Source organism: Diadema setosum, chromosome 15, assembly GCF_964275005.1.
Source record: "Diadema setosum chromosome 15, eeDiaSeto1, whole genome shotgun sequence".
Classification (NCBI taxonomy): Eukaryota; Metazoa; Echinodermata; class Echinoidea; order Diadematoida; family Diadematidae; genus Diadema; species Diadema setosum.
The window spans coordinates 19,702,565-19,727,090 of NC_092699.1; the positions used below are offsets into that span (position 1 = coordinate 19,702,565).

The 24,526-nt window shown below is 38.0% G+C and overlaps 2 protein-coding genes across 2 annotated transcripts in view; one reads left to right on the forward strand and one right to left on the reverse strand.

Moving 5' to 3' along the window:
- Positions 1–15,886: 15,886 nt before the first annotated feature.
- LOC140238587 (uncharacterized) lies at positions 15,887–16,792 on the reverse strand. Its single transcript, XM_072318488.1, has one exon. The coding sequence runs from the start codon at positions 16,790–16,792 to the stop codon at positions 15,887–15,889; it is 906 nt and encodes a 301-aa protein (XP_072174589.1).
- Positions 16,793–22,094: 5,302 nt separating this feature from the next.
- The window catches only part of LOC140239026 (BLOC-2 complex member HPS3-like), a 30,597-nt gene continuing 28,165 nt past the window's right edge, over positions 22,095–24,526 (forward strand). The window contains exons 1-2 of the mRNA XM_072318923.1: positions 22,095–22,308; positions 23,026–23,824. Of these exons, the coding sequence (XP_072175024.1) occupies positions 22,095–22,308; positions 23,026–23,824 (1,013 nt within the window). The remainder of the gene's footprint in view (positions 22,309–23,025; positions 23,825–24,526) is intronic.

Here is a 24,526-nt window from a genome sequence, read left to right on the forward strand (position 1 = left end):
CTACTTGATGCAATTATCTCCCTACTTATACTCTACCAAGCACGGTGCAACAACAAAGAAGCGATTATCTCATTTATTATATATTTATTTCGGTTTAATATTTAGGGGCCTACCCAGTTATCTATTTATTTGGTTTTTATTTGTTGATTTATCTGTTTATTCATCTATTCATCTAATTACTCATTTATTCATTTATTCATTCATTCATCTGTTTATATTATTTAAACAGGGTACATGTATTAGTAATCCCGCCAGTGGTTGTACACTTTTTCTTGGGGGGGGGGGTCCTATACATGTCTCTTAATTATGACAATTCTGATGGGGCGGGCTATGGAGCCGGGATTTGTAAAAACGCCGGGATTTGTAAAAACGTCTCGCCGGGAATTGTAAAAACGTCTCGCCGGGGAATGTAAAAATCTCGAATATTGCACCAACGAGATTTGTAAAAACTGACGTCTCGCCGGGAAATGTAAAAACGTTCAATTTTGCCGGGAATTGTAAAAACGCTGCCGGGAAATGTAAAAATCATGCACTATTAACGGTATTAGTACCGATGGTATAGAATGATAATCTCGATGTCTAACAAAATTGCTAATGAACATTTACCATTATAATTTTCTCGTAAATTCCAAAACAGATTTTCACCAAACTTGGCAGATGATATCTTTATGGTGATATGATCTTAATTTGTTTAAATAAGTCCCCTCCCCTTCCCCTCCCCCTCCCCTCCCCCCCCCCCCCCCACCGGCGAAAGGGGGGGGGGAGTTGAAGCCTCAGAGTCCCTAAAGTCTGGAATTTTTCATCTTCTTAGTCGAACCAAAAAAGATATAAGAGGTAAGTTAGTGCTATGAAGACATTAGTGACTGAAATTTCATGTTTGATTATGGCGGATCCAGGGGGCCCTAATCGTGAGGGGGAGGAGGGGAATTTTCTACGTTTTCAGCATCCTCTTGAAAAATCTGTGAAGGATTTTCACCAAACTTGGCAAATAACATCTTTATGGTGATATGATCTTAATTTGTTAAAACATCCCCCCCCCCAGCCGAAGGGGGGGGGGTTTAAGCCTCTGAGCATCCACAGTCTGGAATTTTTTTTATCTTCTCAGTCGAACCAAAAAAGATAGAGCTAAGTTAGTGCTCTGAAGGCATTGATGACTGAAATTTCATGTTTGATCATGGCGGATCCAATGGGGTGCCCTGATTTTTTTTTTTTTTTTTTGGGGGGGGGGTGAGGGGAGGAGGAGAATTTGTCTCATTTTCAGCATCTTCTTAAAAAATCTTTGACGGATTTTCACCAAACTTGGCAAATAACATTTTTTGGGGGGTGATATGATCTTAATTTGCTAAAATGAGCCCTAACCCCCCCCCCCCCCAGCTCCCCCATACCGCCAAAGAGGGGGGGGGGGGGAATGGGGGAGTTGAAGCCCGAGAGTCCTTAAAGTCTGGATTTTTTTTTTTAAATCTTCGTAGTCGAATAAAAAAAAAAATAAAGCTAAGGTAGTGCAGGGAGGTGTTACAGAGATGGAGTGGCAACTCTTCGTAATTCATGCGAACACATGTTTGGGTACAAGGTGTTACAATGGGATGTCTAGCATTCCATTACGCTTTGAAGTCATGCTCGGCACCGCTCTGGTTTGCAAGACGAAGTTCGGAGACGAAGAACGCATTTCACCTTTCGTTGAATTACAAGTTTTATTTCACCGTAAAATTTTAAATGAAATACTCGAATTGATTTAGAATAGTTTAGGAAAGAATTCAATATTATAAACATGTATTTCTAGTTTCTTCGTAATGCGCAAATCAAAATGAAATGAAAATTAGGCCCTCTTAAAATCCTAATATCTTTCTATAATGCGCATATTTGTGCATTTTAGTTTTGTAATCTTTTAATCTGGGATATTTTGATCTTTCAAATACAGTACTTCGCTAAAGCGTATTCCAGCGTGCTTTTAAACTATTTGCTGTTAAAATTGTTAGTTTTACACTGCATTTTGGTTCGCTGCTCCAATTCAAGTTACACAAATTCATTGTTGCCATCACATTGAAAGAGAGAGCGAATTGCAGTAGGGGCAAGTATTTCTAGATGTGAGAGCGCTAGTCCCGATTATTGATGCTCTCTTTTGTCAAAGCACATGGGTAACACCTGTAGTTGAACGCATAACTTCTCGGCGGCGCCGCGCATGACTTCAAAGGAGAGCAGTAGTTGTCTCTCCTTCTCTAGCACCTCCCTGGGTAGTGCTATATAAAGACACTAATGACTGAAATTTCATGATTGAATATGACGGATCCAGGGGTGCCCTGATTTTTTTTTTTTTTTTTTGGGGGGGGGGGGGGTTAGGAGTGAGGGGAATATTTCACATTTTCAGCATCTTCTTAACAAAATCTTTGACGGATTTTCACCAAACTTGGCAAATAGCATTTTATGGTGACATGATATTTATTTAACAAATAAAGACAGAATAAACTGACCAGAAAGAATATAAATTATTAGTGGAAAAATGAGCAAAGAAAATGGGATTCCATCGGGATTCGAACCCGAGACCTCCGGATTGCTAGCCCGGTGCTCTACCGACTGAGCTATATAAAGTCCTAGTTCATTTTTCGTCCCAGAAACCCTATAATTCTCAATGCTCGGATGGTCAGAAGCTATAGCAGTGTGTTTGTGTGTGACACACACGCACACACTTAAACCTGGCATAAACCCTATTCAACTTGGGGATAAATGCGAGGGATCACCGAAGTGATGCAGCTTTTTGAGTATGTAACAAATAAAGACAGAATAAACTGACCAGAAAGAATATAAATTATTAGTGGAAAATGAGCAAAGAAAATGGGATTCCATCGGGATTCGAACCCGAGACCTCCGGATTGCTAGCCCGGTGCTCTATACCGACTGAGCTATAGAAAGCCCTAGTTCAGTGTTCGTCCCAGAAACCCACTATAGCAGTGTGTTTGTGTGTGACACACACGCACACTTCGGCCATTAGTAGTTTAGTCTGTGCCTTTTAAATCTGTGCTTGCAATATGTATTGTGTCACTGTGTTACGGTATAGGGCATGTCCAATATGCCACTTTATCTCTTTTATCTCTTGTACAGGTTCCGTAACCATTTGTAGAATGTAGCAGTTTTAGCTCAAGTGGACATCATTTTAGCAGAACATGGTTTTAAGCGGTCATAATGTATTGGCTGTAAGCTCTCATCTTTGGTTTTTGAATTCCATATTTGGGACAGAAAATATAGAAAATTGCTCTGCTACTACATGCCATGTGCCACCATCATCTATGTCCTCGACTTCCGTTTGGTTTTCTTTTTATTATTTTATTTATTAAAAATAAAACTAAGAAAACAAGTGAAAAGTAATACCGATTTTGATCAGTGTAGTGAGATGTATAGATTGCGGAAAAGTTTATGATGGATATCATGTTTTTATGTCTCTAGTTAATAAGACTTCTACAGGTTACTTGTCCAGTCTACGACCCAGAATGCCGAGCATCCCATTGCCTTAGTGGGGCCTACAACCAACGAGACTAATCCACGCTCAAACAACCCATTACTAGAGCTGACCATAGAGCCATCTTCGACGACCATGGCCTCCCCTCCCGTACTTCACATTGGTCAGCACGGTGGGGACGACTTTTACGATTCCGGGTAATGCATCTAAAGTTTTTATTAAGTGACTTGGCTGTCTTTTTGGGGACTGGCTGTTTCGGGGACTGGCTGTTTCTTTGCTTCATCACCCCAGATAACTTTATTCCTTTATGATAAAATCTGAATGATCTTAGAAGGCAAATGACTGCGAACAAGACGGTTAGTTTCGCTTTTAATTGTATATACTTTCGGGTGGAACTGCTGTTAAAATCATTTGTACATTAAGTAAGGTTAGATAATTATTTAGATCCACAATCCATTTTGGTATTTCCTGACAGACGATATAAATCTACTAATATCTAAAACCATAAGACTGAATGGAGGCTCTCCAATAAATGAATCTAGACCCTTCTTTTGGTTTTAATTCTCTTCCCAAGAAACCAACCAAATAGCTGGCGACGTGCTTTGTGATGCATGTCCTATAACAGTACTCCCCATTGCCTCGAGACATTTAGCTGAATAACATGACTTACCCTTTAATAACGACAGCTTCATCTCAAAAGACTTTAAAATTGCTCAATAGCAAAGACCTGGTCAAGCATTAAATCTTTAGTGGAAATGCAGATTGCTTTATAGACTTCTTGTAGATATCTTGTACAGTTGATTGCAATAAAGATGAAATAACGTTACGAAATGAAAATAAAAAAAGTTATTTTCAGAACCGGTTTGTCTTTATTTTCAGAGTGCCCAGATTGAAATTTGACATCCATCTCATTTTTTATGCAGAGTATATAAGATAAAAATATGTCAAAAGTGCAGAGTGTACAGACCCCAGTGCGGGTGTGCTGTCAGTGCCTGCCCAGTCAGCACTGTAACACAACCCCCTGGGGTCTGTACACTCTGCACTTTTTGACATATTTATTGTATATACTCTGGCATACAAAATGAAATGGAAAATACAATTCATTTATTCAGTCTTGTAATTTCGGGAGTGTTGTAAAGGTGTAAAGTGTGAAATGTGACATCCACTTCACTTTGTATACATCACACAGTATACAAAATGATTTCAAAATAGTATGTTGGTGTGACTGCGTGGCGTGTCCCATATCACGTAGTAAACAAGACTGTACAAATGATATAGAAAAATATTAATTTCTTAAAAGACACAAACACTCGACAGGACAAGACACAGTATCATGTGCCACATCCAAGGGGTGGAGTTTAAACAAGATACACTCTTGTTTACAACCCATCAACAAGGTTTGGCATATTCTTTGATACTGGGTCTTGTCTGGTCGAGTGTTTGTGTCTTTAAGAAATTAATATTTTTTCTATATCGTTTTGTAGTGTGCCACAGCCAGGGGGGTGGGGGTGTGGCAGAGCCGGAGTGTGCCACAGCCAGTTTGCGTTGAGTTTGCATTAATTAGTAGTTCTTTTTTTTTTTTCCATAATCTTTTATTGATTCCATATTCAATACAATTTCATGATAAATCGAATCATATATATTACAAAATTCACGATTTAACAAAACACAATTATAATGAAATCAAAACCAAGCTGTACTTTCAGCAGAAACAGTGCATTAGCAAAGGAAATACAATTCACCGAGAAAAAAACAAAAACAACATACACTGCTTACTTGCTTTCATTAAAATCAAATGGATCTGTCCTTTTAACATGACAGCGCATTCAAAAAAAAATATATATATATATATTTATATTAAATGGAGCTGTACTTTCAGCGTAACGGTGCTTCATACAAAGAAATATTTAACACATCAATATGCACCCAAATAAAATCGATATACAACCAAATGGAATCGATATTCCCATTAATCACCCCCCTCCCCCTCCCCCCTCCCTCTCCCCTCTACCCTTCCCCTCCCTTCCCCCCTTCCCCGTGGACATCTGGCTCCGGGTCCTTCTATACTTATTTTCAAATTTTCCCATTTACTAAAATGAATGGTTAAAGTTCCCTTCATTGATGCTAATTTCTTTTCCTCAAATCTATCCTCTAAAATATTATTTTTTATTTCACGATATGTAGGCGGCTTTCCATATTCTCTACTTTTAAAAATCAAGTATTTAACCAAAATTAAAATGTGATTTAACAACTGATGTTTTCCCCTATTATCCTCCTTCCACCCAAACAAAATTTCTTCCCAAGTACAATTTTTAAATTCAACATTCTCTATCATTTCTTCACATGATTCCCAGAGTAATTTCACATGCTCACAAATATAAAATAAGTGTTTGTATGTTTCTTCTTCTTTTTCACAAAAAGAGCATAAATTACTTGCAGTAAAACCAAACCTGTAAAGATGGTGATTTGTATAAACAATACCATGCATCAGTTTAAACTGAAACTCTCTTAATCGGCTATTTAATGTACATTGTCTTGGCCTTAAAAATATATTTTGTATCTCCTTGACAGAAAACCCATAATTTTGATTAATTCTATCAAAAATCAATACTGCACTTTCTTTTTCCTTAAGAAATTGCAAATACATTTGTTTTGATCTTAAATTGCTAATGGCGATTGTTTTCCCTCCTATAATAAAATCAGTTTCCAAAATATCTTTTTCTTTTTCTTTCATATTTCTCCTCCAACCCATCGGTATATTTTCATAAATACATCTTAACAAAAAAATATCTTTAACTCCTAAACCTAAATCTCTAAAATATCTATCACATTTCAATTCACCATTATTTCCTAAAATATGTTTTAATCTATAAACTCCTTTTTTATACATACTTTCATCATATATACAACTTCTATTCAATCGTATATATTTATTATTAAATATTATAACATTACCACTATACAAACTACTACTAACATTGCTTCTCATTTGTTTCGTTTGTACCCACACTTCTAATAAATCCCTATAAAATAATGGAGCTCTCACTTTCAACAGCGCTGGTAAATAATCACACAAAAATATAAATTCTCCTCCTATATCTCTCGTAACAAAATTAAAATATTGCTTCCATTTCATATTTTCATCTTTATTAAGAAGTTTCTTAACCCACATAATTCGCTGTGCTTTAACTAAATCAACAAAATTCATCATTTTTAACCCACCTTGTCTATAATCTAAAAACAATATATCTTTTTTAATTTTATCTCTTTTTCCTTTCCATATAAAATCAAAAACCAATTTGTCTAAAGAATCAAAAACCCACTTAGGAACTGGAGTGAGAGAAGCTCGATATATAACTTTTGAATAAATATGTACTTTGAGTAATTGAATCTTTCCCATCAAAGTTAAATCTCTTTGTTTCCAGAAATTCAAAAGAACTTTTATCTTACTCAAAATCTCTTTATAATTCATATTTTCCTTCGTTCCTTCGTCTAAAGAAAAGAAAACCCCAAGTATCTTCACAAAATCAACTGTTTCTCCAAAATTAGTATCTAATTTCAAATACTGATATAATCCCAATCTTAAAACTTTAGTCTTATCCATATTTACCTTTAATCCCGACATTTTTTCAAATTCTTCAAACACCATCTTTAACCTATAAATTGATTTCTCATTACGTATAAAAATAGTCATATCATCTGCATATAAAACTAATTTAATTTCCTCCTCTCCAAACTTTATTCCTTGTACAGAATTATCCCTTCGTAATCTATGCGCCATTATTTCCATGCATAAAATAAATAAATAAGGAGACAGTGGGTCACCCTGTCGAACACCTCTCTCCACTTTAAAATAACCGGTAGAAACCCCCTCATTCAAAACACAACTCAAAGCATTTGTATACAAAACTTGTACCCACTTTTGAAATGACGGGCCAAATCCAAAAGACCGCAAAACCTCCTGAAGAAATTGATGAGAAATAGAATCAAAAGCCTTTTCAAAATCTATAGCCAATAAAAACCCTGGTAAATTATAATGAGATGTATGAAATATCATATCATCTATGATTCGAATAGCTTCCCCAATATTTCTTCCCTCAATATAACCTACTTGATCTCCCAAAATAACTTCATTCAAAACTTCCTTTATCCGTTTAGCTAAAATCTTTGTTAAAATCTTATAATCTACATTAAGAAGAGATATCGGTCTATAATTCTTCAATAAAAAAGGATCTTTCCCATCCTTAGCAATTAACTTAATTACTGCTTGCTTCTGTGAAGATGACATTTCCCCTAATTTGTATGCCTCATTTAAGGCTTCTCTTACTACTCCTCCAATCTCCGGCCAAAATATATTATAAAATTCAGTTGTCAGACCATCGTTCCCCGGTGATTTATTTAATTTTAATTCTTTTAATATCTCTATACACTCTTCATTGCTTATTAGACCTTCACAATATTCTCGAGATTCCTCCTTTAATTTTGGTAAATCTTGAAAAAAAAGTGCATTCCAATCTTCTATATTCTTTGTATCTAATGTACTATACAATGTACTATAAAAATTCCGGATTTCTTGCACTATAATTTTTTCATCACTACAAATAACACCCTCCGATATCTTCAATTTCTTAATAATACTTCTCTTTTTATTCCTTTGCATTAACTGATTAAAATATCGTGAATCCCTTTCTCCACTTTCATACCACGAGGCTCGTGATCGAATCTTTATACCTTCATTTACATAATCATATGATTCTCTTAATTCCTTTTTTGTATTTTCCAGTCTTTCCAAAATCTCTTCACTCATATCATTCACAAGCTTCTGTTCTAAATCCCGTACTTCTTTTTCCAATCGCTTTCTTAACATTCTCTTTTCTTTTGCCAAACTTTTAGAAAATTTTTGTGTAAAACTACGAATCTTCATCTTCATAAAATCCCATAACAACCTTTTATCTTGTATTTCCCTACTTAATTCATTTTTTAATTTAATAATTTCCTTTTTCATCTCTAATACATATACCTGATTTTCACAAAGACTATTATTAAATTTCCAATATGATCCTCTTCTTGTTTCCCATCTATTTCCTGTTTTATTATATAAATGCAAAAATATTGCATGATGATCCGGAGCAACAGATGGAATTATTTCACATGTTATACTTACTTCATCCAAACTTTCAGATATTATCCAATAATCCAATCTACTTTGCATAAAAGGATTTTTTTGAGTATAAGTAAATTGCCTTTTCAAAGGATGCCTAATTCTCCAAATATCCAAATAATTATTTTCTGACATAAATTCCTCAACTACTTGATTAATTCTTTTTGGAGTCCTATCCACAGAATAACCAAAATAATCTAATTCAATATCCCTAATCATATTAAAATCACCGCCTACTATCACCGGATACCCTTTCTTATTAATTTTAGCAAGAGTTTTACAAACCTCTTTCCAAAATATCAATTGATCACTTTCATGATTTCTTGTGGGAAAATAAACATTACCTAATACCAATCTGGTACCTTGTATCTTACAATCTATAAATATATATCTACCTTCATTATCTCGAAAAACCTGAAACACATCAATATCAACCTTTGGGGAGATTAACACAAGCACCCCTCTACTGTGATTAGAACCATGACTAAAATAACAGGGACCTTCCCACATCGAACTCCATCTGTCCTCTATGTCTCTGGTACTAAATGTTTCCTGTAAAAAAACAATATCTGCACCTTTATCTTTGCACCACAAAAAAATTCTATCTCTTTTCCCCCTGTCTCTAATTCCCTTTACATTAAGTGAATACATTTTGCAATCTATAGAATCTTTTCCAGATTCATCTGTATTACTCATTATCAAAAATATCTGAAATATGTCTCAAAAACAAACCTAACCTCAGAAAAGTACGAAGTTGCCCGGAACCAGATGCCCACCTCTTAAAACCCCCAGTAACAATAATCCAGAACATCTTTTCTTGACCCCACAGCCCTCTCCCCCACCTACCAAGCAATCAGTATTCAAAACTCAAGCATTGTACATATAACACATGAAATCTTAAACAAAATGACTCTTTGCAACCAACATTGCCTTCAAGACGAGTTTAACATGTTCAAATAAAACATCGATCTTCATTTGCATGTAAAAGCTCCCTAAGGCCTTCACCAATTCCTTCGCGCTAAAATTGATAATGTACATTGCACCATAATGACTGACAAACTAATAACCCTCACTCACAAACGAAGAGAGAACGAGAAAAAACACACACACTTGTCTGTTCTCATTGTGACATCATCTTATGCGAAATATAAGCTGGTACATTCCTTCCCCGTAGAACGCCGCAAAGCGACTGAAACGGAGAAGAGATAAGAAAAAATGGCATTCCTAACCCCAACACTCCTCGGAAAACACCCCCGACCAGCCCTGTGAATACTCAGACGAGTGTCCGCGGGCCTTCTGTGCCGCGCTCCCCAATCTCCCATGCACGCCATACCTGAAACTCGGAAAAAATGCCGCCTTTAGTCAATACAGATAAAACACATTCCTAAATCAAAATACATCAAAATCAGACACTTGTTTCTATTTTTATCTTAAAACAAGTCCTACATTTACAGAGCAAATACAAAAAAAAGAAAAGGAAATCTTATCATAACTTTTGTATTTAAATGCATGAGAGACCGTGGGGGCGCGACCCACCAACCCGCCCATCTAAACACCAAACATGGCCGGCCTATAGAAGTATCCCCCGAAAACCGTGAAGCCTCCGAACCCCACAATCCTTCCACCCTCTTTTAACAACCTCAGCATCAGGTAGATGTTGGTACAGCTGTACTACCAGTGTACAGGATGTTTCCCAACCAGCTTTCATAAGCAACGATTTATATATCACATCCTTTCAACTTCCTGTTCCTTATATTTTTTTTTTCCATATTTATCATTCCACAAACACCCCGTATCTGCTTTCGGCTGTAATGCTTTGGAAAAATGAATAAAAAAGCTTCATAGTCACCGAATACCAAAATGCAAAATACTTCGCAAAAAAAAAAGAAAAAAAAAAGGACTAAGTCTTTTCCTTCTGGCAAACAAACATCCAAAACATCCAAATACCGTATTATTCAATAATCAAAGTACAGTTTGGCCCCCACTTTAAATCCCTGTGCACATCTTTATTGTCTTTTAAGACGAAGAGCGAGAGGGGAAAAAAAAAAAAAAAACGACGACAAAAAAAAAAAAAAATGTCGTCCTGTGGACCGAAGCACTCAAAACTTCAGCCTTAAGCACTGTGCCACTCCCTATATCCTATACATATTGTCTGTAACAAAGCTTGTGGCGCTCAAGCAGAATTTGACATAATGTATTCAAAGAAACATACACAGGCTGCGTGGAAAAGCTCCTCATAGAACTTCACCAATTCCATCACCCTAAATTTGACATTCTTGCGTCTTGTAACTTGTAAACATCAGTTCAAACATATTCAGAGAAACATCTCATTGTCTATTGGGCTGGTTGCATGAAAAAGCTCCTCATTATCTATTAGGTTGGTTGCATGAAGAAGCTTCTCATAGTACTTCACCAATTTCGTCACACTAAACTTGACATTCTTGTATCTTGTAAACCTATTCAACGAAAACATCTCATTATCTAATTTGCTGGTTGCATAAAGAAGCTCCTTACAGACCTTCACCCATTCCCTCACCACAAACTTGACATTCTTGTGTCTCATTAATTCAATTTGAGAAACAGTTGGGGTGTGTGTGTCCCACCAACCCGCCCATCTGAACACCAAAACATGGCCGACCTATAAGTTTCCCCCGAAAACCGTGAAACCTCTGAACCCCACAATCCTTTCACCCTCTACTCGGGCCCCCCCTCTCTCTCCACTCCACAGGGAACTTCCTCTCTCTCTCTCTCATATTAATGGATTTGCAAAACTCTGGAGAGGACCTCCTTTTCAAGGACAAATCACTGTGTACTTACTATAAAGAATATATGTAAAATATGCGTAAAAAATCACCGAATAACCATATTTCGGCCATTACAAAGGATGTAAGCATCCTGTTTAGCATGTACATATCAACCTGGTCACAGCAACATACTTTATCAGAATCTTTCCTATCCTTATTCTATAATTAATGATGGTTCCTTTTTTTTCCTTCTTTTTACCTGTGTCTCTCCATACGCATCTCATGACATACAATCGACGTGTGATACTTCCCTTCAAAGTGTGATACTTCCCCTTCAGCACATGTGCCTCTTCCTATCCACGATACATACTACATACACATCGACTTTTGCATTAAATACAAATACCACGCAATAGCCATTCCCCATAGGGGGGGGGGGTAACTTCAACCTTAGAGGGAAAATAAATTTTTCCTTCTGACTCTTCCATAACAAACTTTCAAAAGAGGTCATGGTATAAACAGTATAGACAAAAATGTATCCATCTGCTGTCCTTTCTAAATTTCAGATCATCTTGTATAGATGTAAATTTGTATCGCAAAAATATATGTGTACTAGCAGCAGAAAAAGAGGAGAAATAAAACCTAATGCTAATCTTTTGGCCATCAAAACATTCTTCTCTTTAACATACATCTATCGACTTGTTTAAATACCATGCTTTTTTAACAACCTCAGCATCAGGTGGATGTTGGTACTACCAGTGTACAGGATGTTTCCCAACCAGCTTTCATAAGTAACAATTTATATATCACACCCTTTCAACTGCCTGTTCCTTATTTTTTTTTTTTTCATCTTTATCTCTCTACAAACACCTCGTATCTGCTTTCAGCTGTAATGCTTTAGAAGAATGAATAAAAAAGCTTCATAATCACCGAATACCAAAATGCAGCATAATCCACAATATAAAAAAGTCTTTTCCTTCTGGCACACAAACATCCAAAACATCCGAAATACCGTATTATTAAATAATCAAAGTACAGTTAGGCCCCCACTTTAAATCCCTGTGCACATCTTTATGGTCTTTTAAGACGAAGAGAGAGAGGGGGAAAAAACGACGACAAAAAGTCGTCCTATGGACCGAAGCACTCAAAACTTCAGCCTAAGCACTGTGCCACTCCCTATACACTATACATATTGTCTGTATCAAAGCTTGTGGCGCTCAAGCAAAGTTTGACATAATGTATTCAGAGAAACATCTCGTTATCTAATAAACAGGCTGCATGGAGAAGCTCCTCACAGAACTTCACCAATTCCATCACACTAAATGTGACATTCTTGCGTCATGTAAACATCAGTATATGCTGTCCAAACATATTCAGAGAAACATTTCTTTGTCTATTGGGCTGGTTGCATGAAAAAGCTCCTCATTATCTATTCGGCTGGTTGCATGAAGAAGCTTCTCATAGTGCTTCACCAATTCCGTCACACTAAACTTGACCTTCTTGTATCTTGTAAACATATTCAAAGAAGCATCTCATTATCTAATTTGCTGGTTGCATAAAGAAGCTCCTCACAGAACTTCACCCATTCCCTCACCACAAACTTGACATTCTTGTGTCTCGTTAATTCAAACATTTTCAAAGAGACATCTCATTATCTAACAGGCTGATTGCATGAAGAAGTTCCTCACAGAACTTCACCCATTCCATCACAACAAACTTGACATTCTTGTGTCTTGTTAACATCAGCTCAAACATATTCAAAGAGAAATCTCATTATCCAACCAACTGGTTGGACAAAAGAGCTCCTCACAGAACTTCATCAATTCCATCCCACTGAAATCAACATTCTTATGTCTTGTAGACATTGATTCAAACAGATGCAGTTCACTGCTTGTACCCTTATGCCCAGAATGTTTCACCAGTACCTGCATAATATTATGCAGTTTCACCAGTACCTGCATATATCGCAAAAATATATGTGTACTAGCAGCAGAAAAAGAGGAGAAATAAAACCTAATGCTAATCTTTTGGCCATCAAAACATTCTTCTCTTTAACATACATCTATCGACTTGTTTAAATACCATGCTTTTTTAACAACCTCAGCATCAGGTGGATGTTGGTACTACCAGTGTACAGGATGTTTCCCAACCAGCTTTCATAAGTAACAATTTATATATCACACCCTTTCAACTGCCTGTTCCTTATTTTTTTTTTTTCATCTTTATCTCTCTACAAACACCTCGTATCTGCTTTCAGCTGTAATGCTTTAGAAGAATGAATAAAAAAGCTTCATAATCACCGAATACCAAAATGCAGCATAATCCACAATATAAAAAAGTCTTTTCCTTCTGGCACACAAACATCCAAAACATCCAAAATACCGTATTATTAAATAATCAAAGTACAGTTAGGCCCCCACTTTAAATCCCTGTGCACATCTTTATGGTCTTTTAAGACGAAGAGAGAGAGGGGGAAAAAAACGACGACAAAAAGTCGTCCTATGGACCGAAGCACTCAAAACTTCAGCCTAAGCACTGTGCCACTCCCTATACACTATACATATTGTCTGTATCAAAGCTTGTGGCGCTCAAGCAAAGTTTGACATAATGTATTCAAAGAAACATCTCGTTATCTAATAAACAGGCTGCATGGAGAAGCTCCTCACAGAACTTCACCAATTCCATCACACTAAATGTGACATTCTTGCGTCATGTAAACATCAGTATATGCTGTTCAAACATATTCAGAGAAACATTTCATTGTCTATTGGGCTGGTTGCATGAAAAAGCTCCTCATTATCTATTCGGCTGGTTGCATGAAGAAGCTTCTCATAGTGCTTCACCAATTCCGTCACACTAAACTTGACCTTCTTGTATCTTGTAAACATATTCAAAGAAGCATCTCATTATCTAATTTGCTGGTTGCATAAAGAAGCTCCTCACAGAACTTCACCCATTCCCTCACCACAAACTTGACATTCTTGTGTCTCGTTAATTCAAACATTTTCAAAGAGACATCTCATTATCTAACAGGCTGATTGCATGAAGAAGTTCCTCACAGAACTTCACCCATTCCATCACAACAAACTTGACATTCTTGTGTCTTGTTAACATCAGCTCATACATATTCAAAGAAACATCTCATTATCCAACCAACTGGTTGGATAAAAGAGCTCCTCACAGAACTTCATCAATTCCATCCCACTGAAATCAACATTCTTATGTCTTGTAGACATTGATTCAAACAGATGCAGTTCACTGCTTGTACCCTTATGCCCAGAATGTTTCACCAGTACCTGCATAATATTAACATTCCCGAAATCTTTTCCTTCTGGCCCAAAACCCTTCCTATATACCTTGCTATCCAAAACTCCTACCTTAAACCCCACCTTTAATCATTATACATGTATACTTTAATAGCATATCCCAACAATGAAATTGTCCCGACAGTTGAAATACACTAACCCTTTGCCATGCTCTTTCCACCACTCCCTATTCACTTTATGTAGACCTACTGCACGTGTATCCAATCTTGTGGCATTCATGCATAATTTTATATAAAAAGAAAGAAAAAATCCCTTTGAGTAAAACGGTATAATATCCAAAATGTCCCGTTAAATAAAACATACTGAGATCTCACAAAATTCTCAGACAAAATCTCATTTAACCTCTTATTTTTCCCTGCTCACCAGGCAGACCTCCATGAGAGGTTGTCGCCTGTAACATCAACCATTCGGCTTATCGATACAGAATGTCATCCATCATACAATGTATACTACTGTTAGTAGTGACAAATGATATTTCCCAGCTAAATAAAAAAGAAAATGATTAAGATTAGATCACAGAGGTATGTATACTGGGTGAAAGAGAAAGGAAAAAAGAAAAAGAAAAAGAAAAAAAAAAAAAAGCTGATAAAACGTTTTGGCTCTTATAATTTGGTTTGACATGTACAAAACCTGTTCATATAACCTACCCTACACAACAAAACCAGCTTTAATAAAATATCTATACTGCAAATTTATACGGATGAACACATTTCCCAAGCCAGTTTTCAGAGATGTCATTTTATGTCACACATTTTATGTCATATTTTATGTCATACTGCAAATTTATACAGATGAACACATTTCCCAAGCCAGTTTTCAGAGATGTCATTTTATGTCACACGCTTATCAGTTTCCAGTTCTTTGTTCAAAAAAAAAAAAAAAAAAAAAAAAATGACGGTTCATTGTTTTCCACCTTTGTCCCCCTTCCTAGAGTCTCTTCTTGAGCATTTCATGACATTCAGTGTTCTATGCACTCGTGGTATGTTTTTCCTTTCAAAAATCAATAGACTTCAAAGTCTCCAATATCCAGAATGGCAGCGTGATCCATAAGATGGTGTCAAAATATTATACGGTAGAACTTAACTTTCCGCTTTCTCCAACATATTAGCGTTTCATGATAGTGATACCTTTCTCCTCTGAAACAAATTTACTTTAACTATCAATTTCCAAACTCACCAACTCCTAAATGGCTCCCGATACTTATCTAGTTTCCAACCTCCATTCTTGCCGCCTCAGCCACCTGTTGCTCCAAAAGAGTAGGGTGAGCCTCTCGATCCGACACTTTTTCAACCTGGAGGCGGATTCCCGTCGGGTGCTGTTGGACGAAATAGCCTTGCTTCTCCATAGGCATATACACCCGATCCACGAAGAGTTTCCAAGGTTCGCGTCGCGAAAAGTAGGCCAGCTTGCCCGCTGCGCGGGCCGCTCTCATGGCGGGCATCTGCTCACGTCGAAGGTCCCTCACTCGCTTCGGGAGATCCTCCGTGATATACATACTCGTTCCCTTGAGATTTTTTGCGTTCTGCATCACGATAGTGCGGTCTTTATACCTCAGGAAGCGAGCGATAATTGGGCGCGGTCTCCCGGTTATCCCCGTTGCATTCACTCGATGTGCCCGCTGAAACTCAATCCCCTCCACTTTCTCGCGTTCCAATTTCAGGTGTTCCACAAAAAACTGACGGAGCACTTTTTCAGAATCCTCCCTTTCCTCCTTTTGTGGAAGGCCATGGAATAGCAAGTTTTCCCGACTGATGTATGACTGCATACCATCCAGCTCCTGATTCACCTTTTCTGTTTCTTCCTTCAGTTTACTTTCTAGTTTTGGTATTTGCGTTTTCAGCTCCTGGATATTTTGGTCGTTGAAGTTGACAGATTTCACGACTTCATCCACTTTCTCTTCAAGCTTCTTGATTTTGGACTCAAATTTCCGTTCCATGCTTTGAATGCTCTCCAAAACCCTGTCTATCTGTGTCTCCATAAGTTTTTTGATAGACGGCAGTAACGTGGGGCTTTCCGGCGTGCTGAAAACCGGGCTCGAGGCTGTAACACTCGAAGGAGTCCGGAACCGTTTCCCGCTATGGGTTCCCCGCTGCCCGCTGCTACTTGCCATTTTTGAAAGGTGAACTTGAAATTCCAGAAATACACGCTACGCAATGGGTGGTGGAGGAGAAGGCCGTGACCGCGTGTTTACTCCTTGACGAACATCACTCTTAGTTCGGCCATCAATGATCGATCATCATACAGTCCGTATTTCTACGCTTCATTCTGTTCTACATTTTCTGAATTTTTAAAGCAAACTAAAGTCTAAACGACATCTGTTTGGTCAAAAAATATGAATTTGATGATTTTTCAATACAATGTGTTTTTTTTTTTCCGAGTTATTGTTGACTGTTGAAGTGAGATGCTTGTATACTGAAGTAAACGTGACGTTATAGTCATTCTTCGATAGGATGGGTTTACTCATGGGCGTCACCGGGGGGGGGGGGGGGTGCGTTGGGTGCGGACGCACCCCCCTTCAGACCAAAAAATTAAAAAATTAAAAAAATCAGCACTTCAGTTTGCGAGCGACCTCAACACCGGACGCTAAATAATTATTCTTGGGTTTATTTGTTGTTGGTTTTTTTTTGTATTTTTTTTCTTTTTACTTTTGTTATTTTGCACCAATGACAACAAAATCGTGGGAAAAAAACAATTCTTATCCTGGGCTCTGTCAGCACTAATTTTGTTTCATATCTACGAGTATTCTACAGTGTTTACTATTTATCGACCGTACTGTACATCCGTACGGTATATACGGAGCACGTACACGTTTGCTGTACGTGTGCTACTTTCAAGTATGTAGGGTCTATGTACAGCACGTTACTTCTGACCAATCCATATCGATAATGCGAGCCCAAGTGCGAGCCATAGCCTCATAAAAAAAAGTTTGGAGGGGCAAGTATATCATTTTGTCCACCCCCCCCCCCCCCCATAATTCCCGAGACGAGAAGATTTTCTTGCTTTTTTGCCAGAAAAAAAGTTTACCCCCATAAAAACATTGGAAGGGCACGCATATTTATTTTGCCCCCCCCCATAATTAATAATTAGTGAGATGAGAAGATTTCCTTGCTTTTTTACAGAAAAAAAAAAGTTGCCCCCATAAAATGTTCGAGGGGTAAGCGCACCATATATTATCTGCCCCACCCCACATTATTATAGTTCCCGCGATGAAAAGATTTTCTTGCTTTTTTTTGTTAGAAATCTGTCCAATTATTAATTTTCACCCAAAGTGCGCACCAGATGGCAGGTTGCTGAATTTCAATTCTAAAAAAGCAAAGTCTCTCTCGTGTAGGATGGAGATACCTCTTCCCACACCTTCCCCCGTTCGGTCTATTTTCCATGGACTTAATACACCTATATATAGATTGACAGATTTACAAATATTTCATCGAAAGCGTGCCCCAAATCTGTCACTTTACTTAATAAAAAATGAAAATGTTCCGTCGTGGGGGAGGGGATATTATCTCCTTTCAATTAACAATCAACCCTTTCCCAATCGCGTAGCCAAGACTTAGTACACTATAGGGAATGACAATTTCCGGATTTTTCACAAGAAGTGTGCTTCAGATGGCTTTATTTCAATTTCTAAAAACTCAAAGCTCCGTCGAGCTCCCCTTCCTCCCCCTAAGCTCTACCTCACTATACTTTGTACATACACAGAGCCTGATGGTGCACATTCGGAATAAGAGCCATTAACATTTCACCGAAAAAAAACCCAACTATTTGTTTGAATTATTATTTTTGTGAGGGGGCTGCAAAAAATTCAAGTACAGTTGTATTGCACCAAAAGTATGCACCAAAATCGCTGAAGTGGTCTGAAAATACAAAATCATCTTCGTTTGGAGCAGAAATGCCCCTTATGTACACCCTCGTGTGCATGTTTTTTTTTTCTGTTTGATTACTTAACAGACAGCTTTCATAATATTCAGTGGAAGAATTAATACAAGAAGTTTATTCAAATTACACCATTTTATAGGCAAATTGTTTAATAACGATTTACATCAAAATGTACTGCTACCTTAGTGGGACTGTTTCAGGTCGATAAAACACGCGAAAACCTGCATCAAATTGCACCATTTACAACATCAAAATGCAAAAAGTTCTCACCGTGGGAGGGGGACAACCCCCTCCCACACTCTCCCCCCCCCCCCCCCTTAATCACTCCGCTAAACCCTAAAACCTCGCTCGCTCCGCTTGCTCGGGCTCGGTCGCGTTCATGACATTTAAATGATACCATTCTATAGGCAAATTGTTCATTAACAATGTACATCAAAATGTACTGCTACCTTAAACAAGTGGGACTGTTTCAAGTCGATAAAAGATGCAAAACCTGCATCAAATTGCACCATTTACAACATCAAAATGCAAAAACGTCTCACCCCCTCCCACACTCTCCCCCCTTAATCACTTCCCTCGCTCTTGCTTGGTCGCGTTCATGATATTCAGTGCAAATGTTAAAATAAGAAGTTTATTTGGATGATACCTCAACATCAAAATGCAAAAAGTTCTCACCTTGGGAGGGGACAACCCCCCCCCCCCCCTTGCTCGCTCCGTTGGCTCGGGCTCGGTCGCTTCGCTCCCTCGCATACTAACACCCCCCGCCCCCCCCCCCCCAAAAAAAAAAAAAAAAAAAATGAAATCCTAGCTACGCTGGTGCCCTTTCCCCGCTTGGTTTCCCTAAAAAAAACCCTAAAAGTCTGGGGATTGAGAGCTTCCTGAATTCCAAATGTCTGTCCAAAAATCTCGTTACATTATTTAGTGTCAAAACGCACCCCCCTTGAAAAAAAGCTGGTGACGCCGCGCCCCTGGTTTACTTGATCAATATCTGTTTCGAGAGGGCTAGAGTGGCCTGATGGGTAGAGCCACTGGTCCTAATTTTCACCGCTAGTGGTTTGTATTAGTTTGCATTAATTAGTAATTTGCGTTACCGTATTTTGCATTAATTAGCGGAAAGTTTGCATTGAGTTTGCATTGGGTTTGCATTGGCCATTGAGTTTGCATTAGTTTGCGTCAGTTTGCATCAGTTTGCATTAGTTTGCTTTAGTTGCGTCGATTTTTACGTCGCACAGCCAGCATATAGCAGCGTACTACGTACGTAGTACACGAACGAGATTCAGGGCACAGGGATCAGTCGCCAGACGTCGACAGTCATGAGCTGAGAACTTGAGAAGAGCTGTCTAACCTGCTAACGTTAGACAAGTTAGAGTAAGTTTTGATATATCAAATTGTATTATCTTTTTTTCTACAGCCAGGAAGGCGACAGTTACGACGTCTACAGCAAAGAGCATACTCTTTGGTCTGCAGTAGTTCTAACGTTACATCTTGCGTTTGATTCAGTTACGTGAGTTGATTTTGATCGCCCCAGTCCCCACTCATTAAAAGCCCACAAATGTCTATACGTGGGACTGTTCATAGAGCCCTATGAGGTGAGATATCGAGACTGGTTCGCTAATCCACAGACCTCAGGGCTTATAATACTTAGGCCTGTGCAAAAAAACAAAACAAAACAAAACTGCAAGTTAAAATAGCAATGTTAATGACAGGCTAGGCAGCTCAGTAAACTAATTTCGGAATAATCACGTACAGTGATCACAGAAGGTTCAGAAATACTGTCAGAGTAGTATCCAGACTGTAACTTTATGTTGGAGCCAAGAGAGACCAAGGCAAAAGTACAAAGAGAATTCGAGAAATGGCTGAGCTGAGGGTTTCTAGCAGGCCTAAGTTAAGTAAAAATTAAAATTAGTGCTCACCAAAGTGTTTGCACCTCTCTCGCTCCCCTCTCTTCTCCTCTTCTTCTTCTTCTTCTTCTTCTTCTTGTTCTTCTTCTTCAGGGGATCATATTATGGGCCTATGGCTAGTAACCAATCAGTGGGGATGCTGGGAATGATTGTTCCAATCCTTGTGGGATTCATTTAAGCAGGGAGGTAATTTAGGAGTACATTATCTATTGTGTGGAAATTATTTGCTTCAGTATGGTCTCATATTCAAGTAAGTATTAGTAATGTGCAGTCTAATGTTTCCAGGTTAGCATGCCTGTAGTCTAGTAGTGACGGGGCAATCATTAACTGGCCGTAATTAACAAGCACATTTATAACAAAATGATATGAAGAACAAAGACTAGCCACTGTGATTAACCGTTAGTTGGTTAAGCTACGGAATGCTCCCACAGATGGTGCTGCAACAATTTCCGAGGACAGGGAATTCCAGCTCCTTACTGTCCTTGGAATGAATGAATGGCAATGCGTATCAGTTCTTTCCGAGTCTGCTTTTTAGAGTCTGCTTAGTTTTTATAGTCTGCTTAGCCAGATAATGGGAGATTGTTTGATTGAGATCCTCATTTGTCTTGGTAGAAGAAAAATGTGAAAAGTCTTTGGTTGTTTTGATAAAAAGGCAATTACATAAATTTTCTTCAAAGTTGGGATAATATCTTCCATTGTGCCATGCCAGTATGTACCACTACCAAACAAAGCCAAAGCTAAAAAGGCAGACCCTTTTATACATAAATTATAGACCTATAGTCGAGAAGGTGAATGACAACTCTATAAGGCAAATGTGGAATGGGGATAAAAATGTTGATGTACCCTTGATGTACCCTAACTAGTCTGACACAAGAACTGAAAATGATGAGGAGTTCCTGTATTAAAGGTTGTGTACAGTTCTGGTCAAGGTGAGGATTTAGCTTTTAATGTGTTGCGAGATATTCAGAAACCACTCTATGAGATGTCAAAGAGCATGCAATTCTATGGGGTATCAAAAGTTTATTTGATGAAAATCAGGTTTTGAAATACCCGAGATATCCAAAAACAAGGTGAAACAAAGATCCTAATAAAAAGCATGGCCTGTCGCTTTTTATTATTATCACTTTTTTGGATATCTCAGCCATTTGAAAACAAATTTTCAGCAAATAAACATTGAATCCTTAAAATTACATGCTCTTTCATGTTTCATAAGAGGTTTCTCATTATCTCACTTAGGAATGTTCAAAACATGAATCCCCACCTCAACCAGTACTGTACAGTCCCTTTAACAGTACAAAATTGTACCTAAATTCAGGACCTATTGTTAAGGTATCAGAAGCCTGCTACAGATTAATTGCTCAGAGAGATTAAGAATAAAGATCAGTGAGGTACTTCCTTTGAAAAGCATGTCTGAAGAGTAGAAGCAAAAACTCGAGCAGAGTCTGCCCTTCGTCAGAGTCTAGATATTTGGTTTTGCTTTTGTTGTTGCTTTCAGCATTCCCAAGAGGTTTCATGATGATGTGTTTTAATTGTTTAATTTCTAGATTTTCTTCTACATGAGAGGTAAATCACAAATGACTGCAGGACCTAGTCCCTGAAAGAAGAGATCTGAATGAGATAGTGTCAGATTCCACCATGGTGCAAGTACTTTCCTGTCATCACTTCAAGTCACAAACTGTTGTAAGTCCAAGCCATGAGCCACTTGCTGTGTTTGCATCGGGCAATTATCTCTTTGTGGCAACCTCCCAACTAACAGTGGAGGTATATAGACTGGATGGGGCAGAATGTACACTCATTCAACAGATGAAGACAGTTGGCATCCCATGGAAAGGTGCCTTCAATGTTCCAGGTAATGACACTGTCACTAATTTTTTCAGCAGACTTATTTGATGTGCTATTTATCCATCAGTAGAACCGCAAATAAGGCAAATTGCAAGTGCATTGCTTTTAAAGCAAAAATATAGTACTTGTAAGGGCTGTAAATTCATCTTCTGCCGATTGAAATTTGCTTGCAATGCATTGGAAAGCTTTACCCAGAAACTTGTCCTACTGATGCAATTTACCCAGATAAAGACTTGTTTCGTAGTATTTTTAGATAACAAAGTGAAATAATAAAAGTCGCTATTCCCACTTTTATTCCTAAAGCGCCCTCCCCATTTAGTAATGGTTAGGTAGAATGTTGCTACTACGTGATGATCGAATCATGTCCACCTTGAATGGCTCCACGGGAAGTCCTGATTTGTGAAAAATTAGACTCGCTAAATATATGGCATATCAGTGTTTGAGTGCATACAATATTCAACCTACATGTACATAGGGGCTACAAGTTTGATATGTGAAATTTACACTCGCCCTCTTTTGTTGGTTACTGACTTTTTATCTAAGTATAGAGCTTGCAGTAAACTGAAAAATATTTTAAAGATATATGAAGAAATATATAAAAAAATATTTTAAAGATATATGAAGAAATATATTAAAATATATTTTAAAAAATAAAAAAAGCATATAACATAGTTTATCAAGCCACAAGATTTCTTTTCATTGCAACAATTCTACACCTTGGCAGGTAATTACATAGCTCTTTTGGAAGATGAGACTGGCACATCCAATGCTTTGAGAGTCTACTTTAACTGGCGCCAGAGTGGAATCCAGGAGAATGTGACCAAAGCACGCATAGCAGGGACCAGCTCACCGGTGCTCTCCCCATCCAGCGAGACCCCATCCAGACATCTTGAGGTAGTGGAGGTGCGCACAATGCGTCACATTCTGTGCATGGCGTGTTGCAGTGAGAACGGAAACCTGGTCGCTGGCATGAGTGGAGTCATCAGCATCTTCCGACTGACTGGCACTGAGGGCCACCATGACTTCCAGCATTTTATCGACATTGTGATTACCGGTAACAACTTCAGAGTCATCAATGTGGATATCCTCGGAGCTCACCTTGCTTTCACATCTAACCATGAAGCTCACATGTTGCTGCTCAATGCACAGAAGTTTAACATTACATGTTCATCTACTAGCAAAGTCCAAAGAAAATCTGCATCCTCAAAAGTGGATGTTCCACCTGTGGACAAATCTGACATCGACACTCAACAGCCACCTGCAAGCCTGCATAGCTCAGGATTTGTGAGGGACAAGCACTTTGTGGAGTGGAGCTGTGGACCCACTGGTTTGTCAGTGGACAACTCTGAAGGTAGCCGCTCAGAGCAAATCATCCAGAACTGCATCATGCTTCCCAGCATCTTGAATGAGGATTATGTGAAGCAGAAAGAAGGCCCTGCAGAGATCCTTGGTCCAGTCCGTGGTGTGCCAGGTGTAGCACCTTTCAAAATAAGACATGCAAAGTGGACAAACTCTGGCAAAAGGTAAGATGGCAAAAAGAAAAAAAGAAAAACCTCTCCATATAATTAAGACAAGGCAATAGAAATGTATGATCTATAATGTACTAGTTAGTGATTTCATATCTCTGTAAACCTGATGGTTTTACTATCATATAAATGTGTTCAACGCATTTATAAAAGGATATCACCCAACCTGCATACTGAATATCAGTAACTATATCATGATGATGATAATCATAATAATAATGATAATAATGATAATAGTAACATAGTTGAAATTTTAGGGCGCCTTTTCCACTGGATACAAAACGCTATGAGATGTCATCTCTGGTCCTCATAGGAGATAAAATATATACAAATTACCGGGCATTGAAAGTACAAGCCCAGTGCATATAAAGGGATATCAAAATAAGTAGGTCTTCAAATTTTGTTTGAAGTGATCCAGTGTTGGTGATGGTTTTAGAAGAGTGCAAAATACAGTGCATATTTAACTGCATGATGCTACTGCATGCTCAACAAGAAAATTAATTGATCCAGAAGCACATGTCAGACAGTAAGGTTATGTCACACACATTATTCCTTCTGTTGTCACAGAGTCAATACCAGCTTGAGTAAAACATGCTTAGCAGAAACATTCATCCATCCAGTATGTACATATCAGCCTGTTTTATACATGTTGCACTGTGTCGGCCAATTATACACGTAATGTACATGACATGCACACTT

Excerpts from the sequence above, each read along its gene's own strand:
- LOC140238587 (XM_072318488.1), bottom strand. The coding sequence starts at position 16,792 with ATGGCAAGTAGCAGCGGGCAGCGGGGAACCCATAGCGGGAAACGGTTC.